General features: G+C 50.3%; 1 protein-coding gene across 4 annotated transcripts in view; it reads left to right on the top strand.

Annotated features, from left to right (window-relative positions):
- LOC140426742 (E3 ubiquitin/ISG15 ligase TRIM25-like) overlaps positions 1-19,727 on the top strand; it is a 200,225-nt gene that overhangs the window by 139,771 nt on the left and 40,727 nt on the right. For all 4 annotated transcript variants that reach the window (XM_072511871.1, XM_072511872.1, XM_072511873.1 and 1 more), the window contains exons 5-6: positions 13,156-13,289; positions 17,544-17,678. In XM_072511871.1, coding sequence (XP_072367972.1) covers positions 13,156-13,289; positions 17,544-17,678 — 269 coding nt within the window. The remainder of the gene's footprint in view (positions 1-13,155; positions 13,290-17,543; positions 17,679-19,727) is intronic.

The following is a 19,727-nucleotide window of genomic DNA, read 5'->3' on the forward strand; positions in this document are numbered from 1 at the left end:
ATCGAAGGGCTAAAGGAGGAACAAAAGACCCAGGAGCGGGAGCTTCGGGTCGTGAAGGCAAAGGCAGCCGAGAATGAGGACGATATACAGGGCCTGGTGGTGAAGACGGAGACGCAGGAGGCACATCAGAAACGATGTGTGGAAAGGTTGGAGGCACTGGAAAACAACGCAAGGAGGAACAACCTGAGGATTCTTGGTCTTCCTGAAGGTGTGGAGGGAGCGGACGTCGGGGTATATGTGAGCACGATGCTGCACTCGTTAATGGGAGCGGAGGCCCCGGCGGGTCCGTTGGAGGTGGAGGGAGCATACCGAGTGATGGCGCGAGGACCGAGAGCAGGAGAAATTCCCAGAGCCATAGTGGTGAGATTCCTCCGTTTTAAGGATAGAGAAATGGTCCTTAGATGGGCGAAGAAAACTCGGAGCAGTAAATGGGAGAACGCGGTGATCCGCGTTTATCAAGACTGGAGTGCGGAGGTGGCGAGAAGGAGGGCGAGCTTTAATCGGGCCAAGGCGGTGCTTCATAAAAAGAAGATAAAATTTGGAATGCTGCAACCGGCAAGACTGTGGGTCACATATCGAGAGAGGCACCACTACTTTGAGACGGCGGATGAAGCGTGGACTTTTATTGTGGAAGAAAAACTGGAATGAGCGGGTTATTAAAAAGAACGTTCGAACAAAGTGGTGGGGCGAATGTGGGGGGCAAAGAGGGGTTTTATGTACTAATCCTGCGATGTGGTAACTTTTCTCTCTCCCACAGGTGGTGATGGGGGAGGAGGAGAGGTGGAGGAGATGGGGCGTTGGCCATTGGGGGCGGGGCCAAGGGAGAAGCGCGGGCTTGGTTCCCGCGCTATGATAATCATGGCGGGAATAGAGAAGCAGGAAGGAGGGGGCGTCGCACGGTGCGAGCCGAGGTCACGGGGGGAAGCCGAGGTCAGCCAGAGTTTGCTGACTTCTGGGAGCAACATGGGGGGAGTAATTACGCTAGCGGGGGATCTAGCGGGGGGGGTGGGAGGGGGGAATTACTGGGTTGCTGCTGCTGGGGAGAGGGGGGAGCTGGTATGGGAGAGGATGGGCGGGGGGGCACCGCCTGGGGGAGATACAGCTGTGTGGGAACCGGGTGAGGAGCTGGAAAGAGGTGATGGCTAATCGACAAGGGGGGGGGTAGGAAGCCCCCCAACTCGGCTGATCACGTGGAACGTGAGAGGGCTGAACGGGCCGATAAAGAGGGCACGGGTACTCGCACACCTTAAGAAACTTAAGGCAGATGTGGTTATGTTACAGGAAACGCACCTGAAACTGATAGACCAGGTTAGGCTACGCAAAGGATGGGTGGGGCAGGTGTTCCATTCGGGGCTAGATGCGAAAAACAGGGGGGTGGCTATATTAGTGGGGAAGCGGGTAATGTTCGAGGCAAAGACTATAGTGGCGGATAACGGGGGCAGATACGTGATGGTGAGTGGCAAACTACAGGGGGAGACGGTGGTTTTGGTAAACGTATATGCCCCGAACTGGGATGATGCCAATTTTATGAGGCGGATGCTAGGACGCATTCCGGACCTAGAGATGGGAAAGCTGATAATGGGGGGAGATTTTAATACGGTGTTGGAACCAGGGCTGGATAGGTCGAAGTCCAGGACTGGAAGGAGGCCGGCAGCAGCCAAGGTACTTAAAGATTTTATGGAGCAGATGGGAGGTGTAGACCCGTGGAGATTTAGCAGACCTAGGAGTAAGGAGTTCTCGTTTTTCTCCTATGTCCATAAAGTCTACTCGCGAATAGACTTTTTTGTGCTGGGTAGGGCATTGATCCCGAAGGTGAGGGGAACGGAGTATACGGCTATAGCCGTTTCGGATCACGCTCCACACTGGGTGGACTTGGAGATAGGGGAGGAAACAGGAGGGCGCCCACCCTGGAGAATGGACATGGGACTAATGGCAGATGAGGGTGTGTGTCTAAGGGTGAGGGGGTGCATTGAAAAGTACTTGGAACTCAATGATAATGGGGAGGTCCAGGTGGGAGTGGTCTGGGAGGCGTTGAAGGCGGTGGTTAGAGGGGAGCTGATATCAATAAGGGCACATAAAGGGAAGCAGGAGAGTAAGGAACGGGAGCGGTTGCTGCAAGAACTTTTGAGGGTGGACATACAATATGCGGAAGCACCGGAGGAGGGACTGTACAGGGAAAGGCAAAGGCTACATGTAGAATTTGACTTGCTGACTACAGGCACTGCAGAGGCACAATGGAGGAAGGCACAGGGTGTACAGTACGAATATGGGGAGAAGGTTGCTGGCACACCAATTGAGGAAAAGGGGAGCAGCGAGGGAAATAGGGGGAGTGAGGGATGAGGAAGGAGAGATGGAGCGGGGAGCGGAGAGAGTGAATGGAGTGTTCAAGACATTTTATAAAAAATTATATGAAGCTCAACCCCCGGATGGGAGGGAGAGAATGATGGGCTTCTTGGATCGGCTGGAATTTCCCAAGGTGGAAGAGCAGGAAAGGGTGGGACTGGGAGCACAGATCGAGGTAGAAGAAGTGGTGAAAGGAATTAGGAGCATGCAGGCGGGAAAGGCCCCGGGACCGGATGGATTCCCAGTCGAATTCTATAGAAAATATGTGGACTTGCGCGCCCCGGTACTGACGAGGACCTTTAATGAGGCAAAGGAAAGGGGACAACTGCCCCCGACTATGTCTGAAGCAACGATATCGCTTCTCTTAAAGAAGGAAAAGGACCCGCTACAATGCGGGTCCTATAGACCTATTTCCCTCCTAAATGTAGATGCCAAGGTCCTGGCCAAGGTAATGGCAATGAGAATAGAGGAATGTGTCCCGGGGGTGGTCCACGAGGACCAAACTGGGTTTGTGAAGGGGAGACAGCTGAACACGAATATACGGAGGTTGTTAGGGGTAATGATGATGGCCCCACCAGAGGGAGAAACGGAGATAGTAGTGGCGATGGATGCCGAGAAAGCATTTGATAGAGTGGAGTGGGATTATTTGTGGGAGGTGTTGAGGAGATTTGGTTTTGGAGAGGGGTATGTTAGATGGGTGCAGCTGTTGTATAGGGCCCCAGTGGCGAGCGTGGTCACGAATGGACGGGGATCTGCATATTTTCGGCTCCATAGAGGGACAAGGCAGGGATGCCCTCTGTCCCCATTATTGTTTGCACTGGCGATTGAGCCCCTGGCGATAGCGTTGAGGGGTTCCAAGAAGTGGAGGGGAGTACTTAGGGGAGGAGAAGAGCACCGGGTATCTTTGTATGCGGACAATTTGCTACTATACGTGGCAGACCCGGCGGAGGGGATGCCAGAAATAATGCGGATACTTGGGGAGTTTGGGGATTTTTCAGGGTATAAATTGAACATGGGGAAAAGTGAGTTGTTTGTGGTGCATCCAGGGGAGCAGAGTAGAGAAATAGAGGACCTACCATTGAGGAAAGTAACAAGGGACTTTCGTTACCTGGGGATCCAGATAGCCAAGAATTGGGGCACATTGCATCGGTTAAATTTAACGCGGTTGGTGGAACAGATGGAGGAGGATTTCAAGAGATGGGATATGGTATCCCTGTCAATGACAGGGAGGGTGCAGGCGGTTAAGATGGTGGTCCTCCCGAGATTCCTCTTTGTGTTTCAGTGCCTCCCGGTGGTGATTACGAAGGCTTTTTTTAAAAGGATTGAAAAGAGCATCATGGGTTTTGTGTGGGCCGGGAAGACCCCGAGAGTGAGGAAGGGATTCTTACAGCGTAGCAGGGATAGGGGGGGGCTGGCACTACCGAGCCTAAGTGAGTATTATTGGGCCGCTAATATTTCAATGGTGAGTAAGTGGATGGGAGAGGAGGAGGGAGCGGCGTGGAAGAGATTAGAGAGGGCGTCCTGTAGGGGGACTAGCCTACAGGCTATAGTGACAGCCCCATTGCCGTTCTCACCGAGGAACTACACCACAAGCCCGGTGGTGGTGGCTACACTGAAGATTTGGGGACAGTGGAGACGGCATAGGGGAAAGACTGGAGCCTTGGGGGGGTCCCCGATAAGAAACAACCATAGGTTTACCCCGGGGGGAATGGATGGGGGATATGGAATGTGGCAAAGAGCAGGAATAACGCAACTGAAAGATCTGTTTGTGGATGGGAAGTTCGCGAGTCTGGGAGCGCTGACCGAGAAATATGGGTTGCCCCAAGGGAATGCATTCAGGTATATGCAACTGAGGGCTTTTGCGAGGCAACAGGTGAGGGAATTCCCGCAGCTCCCGACACAAGAGGTGCAGGACAGAGTGATCTCAAAGACATGGGTGGGGGATGGTAAGGTGTCAGATATATATAGGGAAATGAGGGACGAAGGGGAGACTATGGTAGATGAACTAAAAGGGAAATGGGAAGAAGAGCTGGGGGAGGAGATCGAGGAGGGGCTGTGGGCAGATGCCCTAAGCAGGGTAAACTCGTCGTCCTCGTGTGCCAGGCTAAGCCTGATTCAGTTTAAGGTATTACACAGGGCACATATGACTGGAGCACGGCTCAGTAAATTTTTTGGGGTGGAGGATAGGTGTGCGAGGTGCTCGAGAAGCCCAGCGAATCATACCCATATGTTTTGGTCATGCCCGGCACTACAGGGGTTTTGGATGGGGGTGACAAAGGTGCTTTCAAAAGTAGTAGGAGTCCGGGTCGAACCAAGCTGGGGGTTGGCTATATTTGGGGTTGCACAAGAGCCGGGAGTGCAGGAGGCGAGAGAGGCCGATGTTTTGGCCTTTGCGTCCCTAGTAGCCCGGCGCAGGATATTGCTAATGTGGAAAGAAGCCAAGCCCCCGGGGGTGGAGACCTGGATAAATGACATGGCGGGGTTTATAAAGCTAGAGCGGATTAAGTTCGTCCTAAGGGGGTCGGCTCAAGGGTTCACCAGGCGGTGGCAACCGTTCGTCGAATACCTCGCAGAAAGATAGACGGAATGGGAAAAAGAAGGCAGCAGCAGCAGCCCAGGATCGGGGGGGGGGGGGGGGAGGGGGGGGGGGGGGGGGAACCAGAAGGACTCTCAGGGTTGTTAATATATACTGTATAGTATGTATAGGTCGTTGCTACAGATAATTATATATTGGACTGTTAAATTATATTTTTGGAGAGTGTTACTTGTGACAAGGCAGTTGCCAATTAGGGCTAGTTTTCATTTTTGTTATTTATTATTTATTCATTTTTTGTTTATAAAATAGGTCATTGTTATTTGTGTTGTTATAATATTGTGTAAAGGATGCACAATGTACTGTGTTGGTTGACCAAAAATTTTCAATAAAATATTTAATAAAAAAAAAAGGTTTGTACTGCCCGCTCAGCCAGAGTTTTTGAATATGGGGCAGTTTGAATATGTTTCACTGCATAAACCCCAGAAATTCCTCACTTGTGTTATTGGGGACGAACACCTCTGGATACAGTGAATGCTGAATGATTGGCATAGCTTCGCTATGGTGGCTCGCATGTGCTGGAAGGCATCCGGTGTACATCCATCCACTTTGAATGGGCATCAATCAGCAGAAACATCGAGCCCCAGGAAGGGCACAGTGAAGTCAGGGTGCAAAAGCCACTCCCATGGGTGGAGGGAGGCTAATGGCAGGAACGTTTGATGTTCTTGGCACAGTGCACACAGCTGCACCAACCTCTCAATGTCACCATAGAGCCCTGGCCACCACATGTAGTTCATGGCGATCATCTTCATTTTGGAAACTCCTGGATGTCCACTGTGCAAGTCCTGCAAAAAGATACTTTGGTCTTACCTCGGGACAATGACACTGGCTCCCAACAGGAGAATGCCGTCCTCTACACCCAGCTCCTACTGCTTGATTGTGAATGCTCGCAATTCTTCTGGAAGCTTCCCCTGCAGTCCTCCGTGGAGGATGACGTGGCACAGTTTTTCTAATGTAGGGTCCTTTTGAGTCCATACCCAAATTTGTGAAGCCATGGCAGGCAATGTGTCCATAAAATTAGTGGCAACGCAACTTTGTTCCCCACTGGTGGGGCGGGAGGAGGGGGGGGGGGGGTAGCGGGGGTGTCTAGGCAGTGGGACTCAGCTAAGGGTATCCGCATGCGCAATTTGTGCACCTGGGCAAGACTCAAAAGTATATTCATGCGCTGCCAACAGCAATTCCCATCGCTGGATCTTTGAAAAGACCGAGTAAGGTCTTGTGATCTGTGATTATTTTGAAATTACGTCCATAGACATACTGGTGAAACTTTTTAACAGCAAAGATGATGGCCAGTCCTTCCTTTTCAATTTGAGCCTAACGGCGCTCTATGTCAGCCAAGTTTCATGATTGTAGGCTATCGGTCACTCTGTCCCATTGTTCTACCAATGGGACAACACTGCTCCAATGCCATATGGGGAGATGTCGCACATGAGTATCAGCAGTTTTGACGGGTAATAGTGTGTCACGGCCTGGAGGATAATAGCTGGCACTTTACTTTGGCAAATATCTCTACTTGTGGCGCTGACCATGCCCATTTCTGTTGCTTCTTCAAGAGCCTATGTAGAGGCTCCAGTATGGTTGCCAGATGTAGAATAAATTTTCCAAATTGTTAACAAGCCCTAGGAATGATCTTAGCTCTGTCGTATTCTCTGGCATTGGGGCCTGCTTGATGAATCTGTTACGGATGGCAGACTATATTCTAACATTGGCTAAGATACTGGATGAGAACCACAGCGTTTTTGTTATTTTTGAAACTGCGGAAAGACCGATTCGCTCCAGGAGTGATTGCATGAGAAATTGGGCTTGGTTATTTTTACAAACAAAACTTTATGAGAACAAATGAAAAACAATATTTAAACTTTTAAACTTCAAACCTAACAAGAACAGCTTACATTTATCCCTTAAACCTGACACACAATTTCTCATTAAACAGCACATAAAATGAACATCCAGGTCTCGACTTCAAGATAAAGATAGATAGTTTTTTGAAGAATAAAGGAATAAAGTGGAACTGAGTCCACAAAAGATCAGCCATGATCTCATTGAATGGTGTAGCAGGCTCGAAGGGCCAGATGGCCTACTCCTGCTTCTAGTTCTTATGTTCTTACAGAAGCAGGCAAAAATGATACTTGCATTACAGGACATATTCCTGATGGTAGTGAGGCTCCTTCAGGCCCTGTCCAAAAGTCTGTCTCTGTGGCAATTTTTCATATGCTCTCTTGATCGTTCTCCTAATCCTTCTGACCCATCTGTTTGAACAGGATTCTTTTATCACTCTGAGCTCCGCCCAGCCCATCAAAAATGGTTCTATCCAGGCGTGTCCAAACTTGAACTCAGATCCATCGTTAACTGGACTTTTAATTACCCACTCCCATTTACACAAAATAACAGAGCCATGCTATGAATATGTAACTAACTCCCAATTACGAACAAAAGAGGCCATCAAACTCCTTAATAGACTAATGGCTGGTCAGATAAGAATGTTTCAAAGGACAATGAATCTTGAGTGAATCACCCGACTGACCAGGGTATCCTGTTTATTCCCATTAACGAGTTTAAGTCCGAATGGGACAATGTAACTCAGGCCAACATATATCTCTGATTCAGTGCTAACAGTTTTACCCTGAGACTGTTAACCCCTAAATTTCCCACTACATCTTTGATCTAATTTCCTAACATCTCCCAGTCATCACAGCTCGGACTTTCTCTTCTACAAGGTGCATTCTGTCTTTTATAGCGTGGTATTCCAGATAGATGATTCCCTTGCCTCGAAGACGCACATGCCTCTTTCCAGACGCAGACCTACTTCCAAGAATCGACTGAAAACTTCTTCTAGGTTGTCCAGGTGTTCCTTCTCGGAGGCTCCTGTAATGAGTGCGTCATCCAGGTAGAGAGCCACCCTGGGGAGCCCTTGGAGAATGCATTCCATAACCTGATGGAAAATGGCACATGATGATACTCCAAATGGGAGCCTTGTATACTCAAACAATTTTCTGTGGGTATTAAAAGTTACATATTTTCTGGATGTCTTGTCCAACTCAAGCTGGAGGTATACATGGCTCATATACAGCTTCGAGAAAGAATGGCCCCAGCCAACTTTGTGTAAAGGTCTTCCACGTGTGGCATGTGGTACTGGTGTAAATGGGATGCCTTGTTGACTGTTATTTTATAATGTTATGACACTGGTCTAGTGCTGGTCAAATTCCAGCCCCACATGCCTCGGAGTCACAACACAAGTGAATTAACCAATAATTCTTATTAAAAAAACCAAAATCTTTGGCCCTTGGCTGCCCAATAACTACAGTCATCAGGTTTGCAAGTTTAAACACATTGGCTGTTTATTTATAACAAGGACTATCATGAAATATGCAGTAACTTCAACTACTACCCACTTTAAATATCCCACCGTTAATCCACGCACAAGACTGTGTGTAGATTAAGGGTCCCTGTTCCATCACATTTTGCTTTCAGTTCGTGGCCCTGTTTCATCATATGCAGCACTCACAGACAGCAGGCCTTCTAGGGAAAGATAGTCGATTCACAGCAGCTTTCCTGGGGAGAGTTAGCAAATTCTGAACTTTACCTGCACAAACTGTAATGGTTCTCCTGTAAACCGATTCATCCAGGCTTTCTACCTGTTCAGAAATGCAGCCTTTCTGGACAAAATTGGAGGGGAAAGGATAGCAGGTCCTTTCCTGAGACTGCCAAGATCAAAACTGAAACCAATCTCCACTTTGGAGCTCTGTAAAACATTCCAGTGGGATCAGATCCAATCACCACCTGTTACCGGGCAGGGCCTTTCAGGCCAATTCATTGGCCGCAGCCAAATCAATCAAACTGAGTCCCAGTCAATGTTTGTCATTGGTGCCAGTTAGTCCACAACTCCAGTATGAACCGGCACAGTAGCACAATGATCTCTCCTGCTGCTGAAATCCTCCACTTGAATTAAAGGCACAGGCCACTTGACTTTAAGACATATGTTCATTAATCAACCATAGATCGAAAATGCAACAGCAAAATAAAAGAAAGGGGAAATAAGGGAATAAAAGGGAAGGTCCCTTACAATAGTTGCCGCACAAGCAGATGGTCTTGTCTGGCATTAGCACCAGGACCACTGGTGTTGTTCATTCTGCAAATTGGACGGGGCAAACAATCTCCAAGTTCTTTAGCTGACTCAGCTCATCGTCCATCTTTGACAGCAGAGCATATGAGACTGGACGGGCCCTGAAATACTTGGGTTATGCATCCGGGTCAATGTGAATTTTAGCCGTGGCCCCCTTTATCTTCCTTAGTCCTTCCTGGAGGACTTCCAGGTACTTTCCCAGGACCTCATACAATCCACCTGTACCCATTCTAAAGATCTGTTGCCAATCTAAGCAGAGTCTCTGTAATCATTCACGGCCAAGAAGACTGGATCCGGGCCCCTGCACCACTACCAGTGGCAGTCGAACAGATTGTTTCCATGGCTAATCAGGGTCGTCGATGTCCCAATCATTGTTAATGGTTTCCCGGTACACGTCGTCAGCCATGTCTTAGTGCCCTTTAGGTCCAGGTACTGGATCACTAAATGAATTTTCTGCAATGTCTGTTGTTCAATGACCAAGACAACAGCCACTGTATTTATTTCCATATCCAAGGGGTGGCCATTCACTTGAAGGGTTATCTTAATTGGGGCTACTTTTGGTGCTGTTGCTAACTTTGGTTGGCTCTTAATTCGTTGCTCGTTATGTCTTTACTTAATTTGCTCTGTTTCTATAACCTTTGCTCTAGAGTCGCCAGGTATCTTTATGATACCACCACGAGGTTCAAGTTCAAGTGCTGATCAATAACTCAATACACCAGTTAGTAAGTTTCAAATCAAAACACATTTATTATACACAGTCAATCACTACTCATGCATAAACTCTACTTACTAGACTATCTCTATCACTAAAAGGCCTATACTTAGCTTGGAACTGGCCCACCAGGTCAGGGGAACAAATGGCCTTTTGTTCGATTCTGAGTCTGCAGGATTCAAAAGCTGGCATAGACTGGTAGCTAGGAGCGCCTATCTCGTAGCGTGCGTTGACTGGAGACTTACTTGGTTGATGCGGCAGCTAGGCAGGTCACTGTCAAGGGTTGTTTCGAGCTGCTGAGTGACCCTGCCAAAAAGGACGAATTGAACTTGGGGACTCTACTTTATAGTCCCCAGGGGCTTCGCGCTGTTCGGGGCGGACCCCGTATCTTGTTCCAAGTGGTTGGACTACACTCTGATCACTTGGATCGATTTCTCCAATACTGGAGCCGTTCCCTGATCGCTGGGCGGTTCCTGAGTGTCCGTTGGCCCTCCTTTGTCTTGGCTCCTGCTGGCGCCGAGGAGTCTGGCTTGGCCTTATTCACCTTAAATGTTTCAATTGTTCCCGGGGATCGCTCATTAATATGCGGATGGTTGCTAGTTTCAGTGCTGTCTGGGTTTCTGCAAGTTCTCATTCACAGGAAACTTTGCACCTGCTAGTTTTTCCTGGCTTGACTGAATTTCCCTGCATTCTTTGCGGATCTCCATTTTAAGTCGGGAAGTGGCCAACCCAGGTGGCTACAGTGCCATAATGCAATTTTGTGGCATGCAATTATCCTCATCGGGCTGGGCAATATTTAGTGTCCTGCCTCAGGGTAGTTGTGTCACCCGATCAGGGCAACGCTTTCGCCGTCAATTCTGGTGCCCCAGCTGCCACGATTCCTGCAACGAGAACCGTTGTGAGTCTTCTTCCTGGACCTCAGGGGAGATGTCTCGTTGGGCTGCAGTGGTTCTTGGTCATTGGATCTGACCACGATGTTGCCCAGGTGGCGACTGTGTCCCATAGGCCCAACTCTTGGGAGGTGTTAATCACCACATAGGGGTGGCCAATGCTATGTTCATCAAAGTCCATGGAGCCCTGGGGTTCATGGACTCCCTTTTCCGCGATTTCACCAGAGAGGGATAATTCTATGGCCCTTTTTAAATCCAAGGACCGTCCCGCCAACAATTTCCTTTGGGTCACCATGTTATTAATGCCACAGAATAGGTGGTCTCACAATATCTCTGGGAGGAATAGGCCATAGTCACGATGCTCAGCCAGCTTGCAAGAGCACGTCAGGAATTCTGTAGCCGATTCCCCCGGTGTTTGCCCGGCCGTGTTGAACCGGTATCTCTGCACAATCACTGGTGGTGTAGGTTCTTAATGGTGTGCGACACGCTCTGCAAGTTCATTAAAGGTCTTCGAATCTGGGGCTGCCGGATCTGTTAGGCTTTTGATCACACTGAAAGTTGGGGCTCCTCAGGCAGTCAGGAGCATTACTTTTTGCCGATCCTCTCCTACGATATTATTCACCTGGAAGAAATACCGCATCCGTTTGGTATACTGGGCCCAATCTTCCACACCTGCATATAAAGCCACTAGCCTTCCAAAAAGCGGCATTTTCAGATTCTCTCCAACCTTGCTCTTGTGCTCAGGAATTAAAGTACGGTCCAGATATCCAGAATCGCAGCTTTAGATTTTCCCCGTCGCCAGTATGAAAGGTCAGGAGATCTGAGAAGGTGATTCAAACGGAGGTTTATTGAAAACCAAAAGAAAAGTCTGCAACGTGGCATACAGCACATAGGCCCCTGTCAGGACTACGGATTATGCTGCCCCCAATCCAGACCGGCTTTTAAGGGTTGATTCTATGAGCCCCAGGTGATTGACCTCTGCCATCAGCAGGGGAGCTCGTATTCCACGAGCTCCACAGGGAGATCAATCGGATCATACCCGGGGGGGGGTCTTGTGAGGGTCATTACATAAACAATCTTGGTCGATGAGTATTTTTGTAACTGGAAAGCTGTTTCCAATGATGTTCTGCAGAGCTCAGTACTGGGTCCCTTGCCTTTTACAGTACATATAAATGATTTGGACTCGCACAGAGGGAGTATGAGTAAGAAGTTTGCAGACATTACAGAAACTGGCCTTGTGGCTGATAATGAAGGAAAAAACTGTAGACTGTAGGAAGATGTCAATGGACTAGTCAGGGGGGGCAGAACAGTGGTAAATGGAATTCAATCCAGAGTGTATGAGGCGATACATTTAGCAAAGGCTAATAAGGCAACAAATGGTAAGATACTGAGAAGTGAACAAAAATGGAGACCTTGGAGATAATGTCTCCAGATTCCTGAAGGTGGCTGGGACAGGTAGATACAGTGGTCAAGAAGGCTTATATGTGCCCTTGAATGCTAGAATCTACAAGCTGGGCTGGAGACTAAGAGCTGGAAATTAGATTAGGCTGGATGGCTACTGTTAGACAGCAGGGACACAATGGGCCGTCAATGCTGTAAATTCCTTTGATTTCAGACCATTCAGGACATGAAAGTGAGAGAGAGAGAAAGCTGCAATGAACTGTATCTAATCAATTCTTCCGGAATGCTCTGTGTCTTAGTGACAGCTTTATTCCACTGGCTCAGTAAATGTTGTATGATTAGTTTGTTCCATCAATCGACCCATGGAAAGCTGAGCAGAGGGTCAAGTTCCAGTGTCAGCATTGTGATTGGTTCAGCAATCCATTGTCAGAGAAATGACTTTGTACTTTCCCAGTAATATCCAGGTCACTGGACTCTGACCCCAATATTAACAGGAAGATTGGGAGGGTACTGGGGAAGTTGTTAACATGGGAAGATCCCAGTAAGACTAGATACAGAGACTCTGTTGATCTTAATGATAGAACCTAACTTTTTTTTTTTAAATAATTTTTATTAAAGGTTTTCATAAAATATCACTAACAAAATGAGAAAGAAAAAAAGAACCCAACAGGGTTAAGTACAAAACACAATCTAAAAAAGCAACCCCCCAAACATAGAACCTAACTTAAATAATCTCCTTCAGACTCCCAACCAACAGCTAATTATTAATGACTTGGTTGACGAACTCGAGTAAAACAAGTGGCAGGAGGACACAGGTGGGGACTCGAAAATGAAGCAAGAACTCCAAGACCCGATTGGGAATGGGGAATATGGAACGAAAGCTGGATGATCCACTGCATGTGTGGAGATCAGTGTGAATACAGGTAGACTGTAAATCCCGGGCTTCTGCGATTTTCAGAATGGGTTACTGTGGGGTGTCAGTGCAAGCATTAGAAAGGGGTGCAGATTGTTACAATGATCACTTAAATCCCCTTTGAATTTCTGATCAGAAATGTCCTTACTGCTAAAAACATTTTCTCCTCTTTCATTACAGAGTGACTGAGACTCAGAAAGTCACAGATCCAGATGTTCCAGCGTTCACCCTAAACCTGTCCCATATATCGCAACTTATCCAGAAGAGGCTGAATGGATGGGAAAGGTTTCACTCCGACATATTGAGAATCATCAGTAAGAACATACAGCTTTTCTCCAATTTAAGGGCTGAGAGAGTTGGTTTAGTTGTGTTCAGACAGCTGGGAATATTCCTGAACTTTAATCTCATCTCCCTGTGTGTGTGGATCAGGAGCCTGAGATTCATCCTCAGTTCCCAGTGACACCGGCTTTAAACATTCCTCACTGTGATGAGCCAGAGCTTCACCCAGCGTGTGTCAGGTAAGGACACACTCGGGGATTCATGGACTTTTGTGACAGTAAAACTGGCGCTACACCTGGGCCAATTCAACAACAGTTAAGGGGCTAGCACTGGCACCACATGGAACACAAAATTCCAATGGGAAACGGTGCCGGATTTGCTGGGTTCACGATTGACACTCAGGAGCCTGACAAGCTACACACATTCACACCCACACACACCATCCCAGCCAACAAGATGGCAGCGAGGTAATCGGCACCCCATTTCACAGAGGCTGAGCTTGAGACCCTGCTGGACACCATGGAGGAAAGGAAGGCAACCTTGTACCCCGGGGCGGGAAGGAGGCTGCCAGCCGCCACCGTTTGCCGATCCTGGACGCAGGTGGCAGAGGTGGTCAGCGCCATGGGCAACACCATCCAGGCCAGCCAGCAGTGCAGGGAAAAACTACATGACCTCCTCAGGGTGGCCAGGGTGAGTAGGCAGCACTGAGCCCATGGCACCAAACACTGTCCGACATACCCGTAACACCACCCCCTCACCCGGAGGGTGGATGAACCCCACCCTACACGACATGCCAGCACCCATACCGGCCGTCATGGCTGGGTGCCCTGGCCACTGACGCTACCAGCTATCCACCCCCCGGGCTGCATGCATCGGACTGTCTAACACTGAGTGTTTTCTATCCCCTACACACCCGCCCGCCCCCCACCCCCCCCTGCCCCCCGGGGTACGCCGCCCATAACCACCGAAAGCAGAAGATTGGATGGGGACCTGCGGTCCTCACCACTGCAGAGCAGAGTGCCCTGGACATGGTCGGTGGGCCGAAGAAAGGACTGTTTCCGGGGTGGAGGTCGGCATTGGGCGAGGAAGTTGAGTTGGGGTTCCTTATGGCACATGTGTCACCCCTCATCACCACCCTTACATCCACACCGCCTTCACACCCACACCACCATCAACCCCACACACCCCTACTCCCCCCTCTCTCTCTTCATGAGCTGCAGGTGATGCCTCCTGAGTGTCAATCGGACCCTTCTGGTGTCCCCCAATCCCAGCAATAGCCAGAACCCCAGGTGCCGACCAGCGATGAGGACAATACCAACACGGACGGAAGCAATTAGCCTGAATCTCAGGCCGCGCCCTCCCGGAGCTCGTGTCCGGGGATGACGCATCTTTCGCTTCAGAGCTGTTTTCAATACACTTCACCATCCCAGAGACACTCATGAAGAGGCTCCTGGGCACTATCTGGTGCACGCCACACACATGCTCAAGTACAGCAGATGGCGGTAGGGACTCCCAATGGGGCAGGCAGTCTGAGAGCGAACCGACCCTAGCGACTAGCTGCCGTCCAGACGGGTTTTGGGTTTTTGGAATGGGCGGTCCCATTGTTTGTGGAGATGCAGTCGCAGAGCCAGGGACAGCATGAGGGATTATCGGCGAGCATCCAGCACCTGCAGGTACAGTTAGAGAAGACCAACCGCCTTCAGGAGCAGGAGATGGTGCTGAACATGCGTGCCACCCAAGCCAACACCGCATGTGTGGCGAGGGTTCCGGCCACAGATCAGTATGTCTAAGGCCTGGGGCAGCCATGTGCCAGGGCCACCTGGACATTGCAGCGGTGTTCCTGAGCATGGCTCAGTCACAGTGGGCCATGGCTGAGAGCATCTGCAGCATTGCCCAGGTGCTGGCTGAAGTGGCAGTCCCAGAGGGAGGTGGTGCAGTAACTGGCTAATGTGGCACACACTTAGAAGATGGTGGCACAGTCGCAGCGTGATGTGTCGCAGTTCCAGACAGAGGTGGTCCATTCCCTGTGCTCCATGGCCGCGTGCATGCAGATCCTGGTCGAGATAGCAGCAGGCCTCCAGGACTGGCAGCGCCGGGTGGCGGGGGAGCCTGAGGGGCTACCTCCACTGGCAACCTGTCCTGTGGAGTAGTCCGGTGGCCATCGGGCACCCTGAGCGAAGAGGAGATAGTTGGGCCCATGCCGGTGACTCCCACAGGGGAGGTGCTGGCACAGCACTGCGCCTTGGGCTGCCCCCACCCCAGCCGCATCTGGTGGGCAGCGGGCAGAACAAGGCGGCACCAGCCACCTGGGACTCCTGAGCAGCAGCTGGGCCCATCCAGGCCAGTCACCCCAGAAGAAGACCACCCCAGGCCGCAGGGCGGGAACCACAGCAGGCCACCTCCATTCCATCTGTACCGTCTGGGTATCCACCTAGGCGTAGCAATAGGGCCCGTAAGGCCAGAAATTTGGACACCAGTTAAGTTGGCACGGGTGCAGGGCACAGTTTAGCGGTAGGGGCTAGGCTAGGGCATGAATCTGTACATGTTTCCACATTAAACTCGTGACAGATCGATGTGAGCGGGGGCTGATCTGGGCTGGCCGCAGAGGGGGCCCCCGGGGGGGGGGGGGGGGGGGGGGGGGCGATGGTCGGACATTGGGGGTGGGCTTGGCCCAGGGTCCACCATACAGCCAGCGCTCACCGTTCTGGTGCCCCCACCTCTGTCACCCCAGGTATTCGATGGGACCATGTGATGGAATGGCCAGCTCATATGCAGGGATCACCCAGGTGAACAGTGGGAAGTGCTACCATGGGCAGGAGTCAGATGTTGTCAAACGATTGGGCATAGCCTCAAAGTAAGGGAAGTAGATTTAGGACTGAGTTTAGGAGGAACTTCTTCACTCAAAGGGTTGTGAATCTATGGAATTCCTTGCCCAGTGAAGCAGGAGAGGCTCCTTCATTAAATGTTTTTAAGATAAAGATAGATAGTTTTTTGAAGAATAAAGGGATTAAAGGTTATGGTATTCGGGCCGGAAAGTGGAGCTGAGTCCACAAAAGATCAGCCATGATCTCATTGAATGGCGGAGCAGACTCAAGGGGCCAGATGGCCTACTCCTAGTTCTTATGTTCTTATGATCTGGCGCACCAGAGCTCATTGTAGAGCGGGTTGTCACTATCCTCCATCCTCGTGGGCGATATGCCTCCCGTGATGGCAATGAACCCCACTGCCCAGGCATCCTGGTGGGATCAGTTCACATTGAACTGTATGTTTTGTGTCAACTGGGCACATAGAGCCTTCTTGGTGACACGGATGTGTACCCCTGTGCCCAACCAGATCCAACAGGCTACACGTGGCCCTAGTTGGCACTGCAGAGCCTGCCTCTGCATGTCTGCCCTAACCCGCCACCCCATCCCATGTTGGTGTTACCCTTGGGCGGGCGGTGGCCGGTTGGGAGTGTGGTATGGGGGAGGGTGGGGTGCGGAGGTTGATAGTGGGGTGGGGACACCTACACAGCCGGTGTCACTCTGCAGAACCAGGGGCCAAGGTGGGTGGTCAGTGGGATGCGCAGCAAGTAAGGCTGCCTTGCAGGCCGTGGCAATGTCGGTCCGTGCCAGGATCCGCCCCGGTCCCATGGAGGGTCACCCCGGCCCCACCCCAACCCCCAGCCAGCCCTGCAAGTGTCAGGACAAGCAGCCCATGGTCGTGCCTCTGCGTGTCCTACCTCTTCTCTTTCCCTCATCAGCCATGCCGCCGGTTTTGTCGATTTTTAAAAGCACAAGCGAACCTTGCCGCCAGGAATTCCCCACAATGGAGGCGGATAATTGTGGAGACCTCGGAAAATACTGGGTCAGGCTCGCTAATGATATGCAAAAGCATTTAATGTACGTGCGAAGTGGAATGCATTGACGCCGATGTCGAGGCATCGGAGAATTGCGATTTGGCGTGAACCCGGCATCCACCACAATTTTGGAGTCAAAACCGATTCTACGTCCAATTGCCTTTCCTGATTTCGGTGTCGGCCGATGGAGAATCCTACACCAGTCAGAATGACTCTTAAAGGTATACCGTCCCTCACAGGCCTGTCAGTATGTTTAAAAATAAAGGAAGACTTGTATTTATGAAGCAACCTCAGGTATCCCAAATGTCTGCGATTAATTTTTATTTTTGAAGTGTAGTCACTGTTGTAATGTAGGAATATATAAGGATGGAATATAGAACCCACCATGTATCTTACGAAGGAGACTAGACCTCTCTGTGTCACAATTTCTGATCATCTGCTTTATTTACAGTGTCAGCTTCCACTAAATACAGGGGCCCATCGAACATAACTCGTTCCCCACACAGTTCCTCTGGAGCAGTTGCTGCCTCAGGGAACATCCTTCAGCCATCGACTGGGGTCGTCGGGAGAGCGGGAATATCCGACGGTGAGTTTGGCATCCAAACAGGAATCACACTGACTGTAATTTATATTTAACCCTTTCTTTTTTAATAACCCTTTGTTTTCCTACTAATCCTTTCTGTTTCCATTTAACCTTTTCTTTCTCGGTGATATTTCTTCAGTTAAGCATATGAGATTTGAGTTCCTGCTCCTGACAGCTCTCTATTAGTTTAAGTGTCAGAAAAGGGGCCGGGATTCTCCCCCAACCGGCGGACGGGCCGTACTGGCGCCAAAGAGTGGCGTGAACCACTCCGGCATTGGGCCGCCCGGAAGTTGCGGAATCCTCCGCACTTCTGGGGGCTAAGCTGGTACTGGAGTGGTTGGCGCTGTGCCAACCGGCGCCGAAGGGCCTCTGCCGGCCGGCGCGAGTTGGCACATGTACAGGAGCGCCAGCATGTTCTGGCGCATGCGCAAAACCGCTGGCATGATCCCTGCGCATGCGTAGGGGGTTTCATCTCCGCGCCGGCCATGGCGGAGCTATACAGAGGCCGGCCGGGGCCGGATCCCCCCCGAGGACTCCGCAGGCCGCCCTCAGAGCCAGGTTCCGCCGGTATGGACCTTGTGTATTTCACGCCGGCGGGACAGGCTGAAAACGGGCGGCCGCTTGGCCCATCAGGGCCCGGAGAATCGCTGGGGGGGGGGCACTGCCAACGGCCCCCGACCGGCGCGACGTGATCCCCGCCCCCGCCAAAAAAACGGCGCCGGAGAATTCGGCAGCTGGCGTCGGGACGGGATTCACGCCCAGGGTCTGAGTGCGTGAGGGTGAATTCAGGGTGAACAGGGAGCAAACGTTTCATGCACAGAAGGGAGACAGGAACAGGAGGAGGTCATTTAACCCTTCGAGTCTGTTCCACATTCAATGTGATCCTGTCTGCTCTGTGACCTAATTCCATGGCCAGAATTCTCTGGTAGTTCACTAGCGGCAGGATCCTTTGGTCCCGCCGCCAGCGCATCCCCTGCCCATGGGTTTCCCAGCAGCGTGGGGTGACTTCAATGAGGTATCCCATTGACAGCGGCGAAGCAGAGAATCCTGTTGACAATGAATGATCCAAACTGCTAAATCACCCTCCGTATTTTCTGCAATAGCCTACCGTGGGAACCTTATCAAACGCTTTACTGAAATCCATATACACCATATCAACTGCTTTACCCTCGTCCACCTGTTTGGTCACCTTCTCAAAGAACTCAATAAGGTTGTGAGGCACAACCTACCCTTCGCAAAACCGTGTTGACTATCTCTAATCAAATGATTCCTTTCCAGATGATTATACATCCTATCTCTTATAAACCTTTCCAAGACTTTGCCCACAACAGAAGTAAGGCTCACTGGTCTATAGTTACCGGGGTTGTCTCTACTCCCCTTCTTGAACAAGGGGACAACATTTGTTATCCTCCAGTCTTCTGGCACTATTCCTGTAGACCATGATGACATAAAGATCAAAGCCAAAGGCTCAGCAATCTCCTCCCTAGCTTCCCAGAGAATCCTAGGATAAATCCCATCCGGCGCAGGGGACTTATCTATTTTCTCACTTTCCAGAATTGCTAACACCTCCTCCTTATGAACCTCAAGCCCTTCTAGTCTAGTAGCCTGTATCTCTGTATTCTCCTTGACAACATTGTCTTTTTCTTGTGTGAATGCTGACGAAAAATATGCATTTAGCACCTCTCCTATCTCCTCGGACTCCACGCACAACTTCCCACTACTGTCCTTGACTGGCCCTACTCTTACCCTAGTCATTCTTTTATTCCTGACATATCTATAGAAAGCTTTAGGGTTATCCTTGATCCTACTTGCCAAAGACTTCTCATGTCCCCTCCTGGCTCTTCTTAGCTCTCTTTAGGTCCTTCCGAGCTAACTTGTAACCCTCGAGCACCCTAACTGAACCTTCACGTCTCATCTTTACATAAGCCTCCTTCTTCCTCTTGACAAGCAATTCAACTACTTTAGTAAACCACGATTCCCTCGCTCGACCACTTCCTCCCTGCCTGACAGGTACACACTTATCAAGGACACGCAGTAACTGTTCCTTGAACA

The sequence above is a fragment of the Scyliorhinus torazame genome, chromosome 7 (assembly GCF_047496885.1).
Source record: "Scyliorhinus torazame isolate Kashiwa2021f chromosome 7, sScyTor2.1, whole genome shotgun sequence".
Classification (NCBI taxonomy): domain Eukaryota; kingdom Metazoa; phylum Chordata; class Chondrichthyes; order Carcharhiniformes; family Scyliorhinidae; genus Scyliorhinus; species Scyliorhinus torazame.